Source organism: Capsicum annuum, chromosome 12 (genome assembly GCF_002878395.1).
Source record: "Capsicum annuum cultivar UCD-10X-F1 chromosome 12, UCD10Xv1.1, whole genome shotgun sequence".
NCBI classification, from domain to species: Eukaryota; Viridiplantae; Streptophyta; class Magnoliopsida; order Solanales; family Solanaceae; genus Capsicum; species Capsicum annuum.
The window spans coordinates 210,983,930-210,987,522 of NC_061122.1; the positions used below are offsets into that span (position 1 = coordinate 210,983,930).

General features: G+C 36.5%; 1 protein-coding gene across 1 annotated transcript in view; it reads left to right on the top strand.

The window, feature by feature from the left end:
- The first annotated feature begins 665 nt into the window (after positions 1 to 665).
- The window catches only part of LOC107850698 (WD repeat-containing protein ATCSA-1), a 12,430-nt gene continuing 9,502 nt past the window's right edge, over positions 666 to 3,593 (top strand). The window contains exons 1-2 of the mRNA XM_016695403.2: positions 666 to 981; positions 1,062 to 1,223. Of these exons, the coding sequence (XP_016550889.1) occupies positions 1,074 to 1,223 (150 nt within the window). The 5' untranslated portion in view covers positions 666 to 981; positions 1,062 to 1,073. The remainder of the gene's footprint in view (positions 982 to 1,061; positions 1,224 to 3,593) is intronic.

Here is a 3,593-nt window from a genome sequence, read left to right on the forward strand (position 1 = left end):
AGTCATTAACATTAAATTTAACACACGTTCCATAGTCCTCTGATATCCACGAAGACACCTTGCCATCATTTGTTGGCCTTTCTGCATCCCTTCATACTTGACAAATCAAATAGCACCATATCCACCACTGTTTAGCGAAATGTTCAGAAGAAACAACGAAGGTCCAGATTGGTTCCATCACTAAATCAATCAAATCAAATCATCTAATAAAAAGTTATTAACATTAAATTTAACATACGTTCAATAGTCCTCTAATATCTACGAAGACACCTTGCCATCATTTGTTGGCCTTTCTGCATCTCTTCATACTTGACAAATCAAATAGCACCATATCCATCACTGTTTGACGAAATGTTCAGAAGAAACAACAAAGGCCCAGATTGGTTCCATCACTAAATCAATCAAATCAAATCATCTTCCATACAATCCTATAATATTAGCAATCAAAAAATAAGTTAGCAATTAGTTTTTAAGTATTTTTGAATCGGGGAAATTTAGAAGATAGATTCACCGAGGGAAAGATACGAGTCCGAAGGCTAAAAGGCCATACAAGTTTTATAGCAGGGTTAGGCCTTTTAAACGTATCTAATTTAATTTTAAAAATAAATTAAATCAACATCCGCAATGTAAAATATGATAACTATTTTAAAAGGAGACAAAACTGATAATTATTTTAAAACGGAGGAGTAACCTAAGTTGACACACGTTCAGTAGTCTTGTAAAATCCACAGAGACGCCCTTTGTCATCACATTTGTTAGCCTTTCTGCATCTCTTTAATATCTATCCCATTTTCTCACATCGTGCTCGTCGCCAGGCGCTGGGGCTACCTACTCAGCAAATCAAATAGCACAAATATCCACCAACTGTTTGATAAAATGTTTAGAAGAAACAACAAAGGCCAAGATTGGTTCCATCACTAAATCAATCAATCAAATCATCTTTCATACCAATCGTATTTATTATATTTTTTGTAGATCAAGGTAATCGTAGTTGTGTAATTGGTGCAATCCAAAAAAGTTGTTAGGTTTTCAAGATTTAAATTAGTATTGTATCTGGGAAGGATGCGAGGACGATGTGGAAGGAGATCGGAGACAGAGAATTTGGGAAGCTTCGCACTAATTTATTCAGCAATCGTATTAAGTCGGCTAGAATCTCTTCTATTCAACTCTCCAACTACAAAGATTTCATTTCTCCTCACCGTGGCTCCATCAACTCCTTACAGGTACCCTCACTTTTCCTTACGATTTGAACTTGTTAGTCGATGCATGTTGGTAAACGTATATTTGGAATTGTTTGAGTTGTTGTTAAAGTATGGGATTTGGATATGAAGTTGAAATCGTGATTTGAAATTTGCGATTTGGATGAGGTTTGATATGTTTGAACCATATCTGTATATGATTTGAAGTTGTTGGTGGATGCATGTTGTTAACGTATATTTGGATTTTTTTTAAGCTGTTGTAAAGTAGAGGATTTGGATATGAAGCTGAAATCGTGATTTGAAATTTATGATTTGGAGGAAGATTGATTTGTATTGGGAATAATCTCTCTATCACTACGAGGTAAGGGGTAAGGTCTGCGTATTCTCTAGCCTCTCTAGACCCTACTTGTGGAATTACACGAGGTATGTTGTTGTTGATGAAGGTTGATTTGAAGTGGATATTGTGTTTGGTCATAAGTTTTGTAGAGGATGATTTTAAGTCAAATTGTACTTTCCTAGTAAGCATGAATATTCACAATTTGTAAAAACTATCAAATGGAGGCTATGATTCAGGGGAATGGCGAGATTGATGAGGATGTTTCTAACCGTATTGGAGCTGGTTGGATGAAATGGAGGCTCGCCTCGGGAGTGTTGTGTGACAAGAAGGTGCCACTAAAGCTTAAAGGTAAATTCTACAAAGCGGCAGTCCGTCCTACTATGTTATATGGAGCAGAGTGTTGGCCGGTCAAGAACCCCCACATTCAAAAAATGAAGGTAGCGGAAATGAGAATGTTGCGTTGGATTTGTGGACTTACCAGCGGGGATAGAGTCAGGAAAGAAGGTCGGAGTGGCTTTGTTGGAGGATAAGATGCGCGAAGGAAGGTTGAGATGGTTTGGGCATGTGATGAGGAGGGGCACGGATGCCCCATTTCGTAGGTGCGAGAGGTTAGCGTTAGATGGCTTCAGAAGAAGGAGAGGTAGGCCGAAGAAGTACTGGAAGGAAGTGATTAGACATGATATGGAGCAGTTTCTGCTTATTGAGGACATGACCCTAGATAGGAAGGTGCGGAGGTCGCGGAGGTCGCGGATAAGGGTAGAAGGCTAGGTTGTGTGTGTGGATTTAGTAAGTAGTTAGAAGAGCTCAGGTTGAGTCGGGCTAGTAAACCTAGGATTGGGTCCAAAGATAGGAGCCCGGTCAGGCGGGCGTGGGTCTCTTTCTCCTATTGCGCTTATTTATTTTATTTCTTATTGCTCTGACTTCTATTTTTATGTGTCTTATTCCTTGTCATGTTATGCCATCCATCTTGCTTCTTATTTAATTACACTTTGGTCTACTTTTCTTTATCTTGAGCCAGGGGTCTATCGGAAACAACCTCTCTACTTCTCTGGAGGTAGTGGTATGGACTGCGTACACTCTACCCTCCTCAGACCCCACTTAGTGGGAATACACTGGGTTTGTTGTTGTTGTTGTAAAAACTATCAAAACTCTCGTCTACCTCTTATAGCTAGAGTTTGACCATAGATCAGTTTGACAATGAATTTTGATTAGATTTTGAAAATCTTATCTTTAATATTTGTTTGACCATGAAATTTGATAAGATTTTGGAAATTTTATCTTCAACATATGTTTGCCATGAAATTTGATTAGATTTTGAAAATTTTATTCTTCAATATCTGTTTGACCATGAAATTTGATTAGATTTTGAAAATCTTATTGTCAAATATCTGTTTGACCATGAAAGTTGATCATATTTTGAAAATCCGTCTTCAAATATCTTTTTGACCATGAAATTGATCAAATATTGTAAATCCATCTTCAAATTGTCTGTTTGACCCTGAAACTTGAGCAGATTTTGGAAATTTATATCCAAATATCTGGTTGACCATGAGACATGATCAGATTTTGAAAATTTATGTTCAGATATATGTTTGACCATAACTTTGTGTTGAGATATCTGTTTGATCATAAAACTTGATCAAATTTTGAAAATCCATCTTCAAATATGTCTTTGACCATGAAATTTGATTAGATTTTGAAAATCCATCTTCAAATGTCTGTTTGACCATGAAACTTGATCACATTTGAAAATTTATAACAACAACAATAACAATATATCTAGTGTAATCCCGCAAAGTGGGGTTTGAGGAGGGTAGAGTGTTCACATACCTCAGCTCTACCTCATAGGTAGAGAGCTTGTTTCCAATAGACCCTTAAAAAATAGTTCAAAGCAGCCTAGAAAAAAAGGTTATAGAAGTATAAGAAATAACAAATAGTAACAAAAACGACAAATAGTAACAGGACAATAACTACAACAAAATAATATGATAGTCGAAGTACAAGACAACAAAGAATAACAAAAACTAAAGGACTAGAAACTACAGGAGTAATACCAC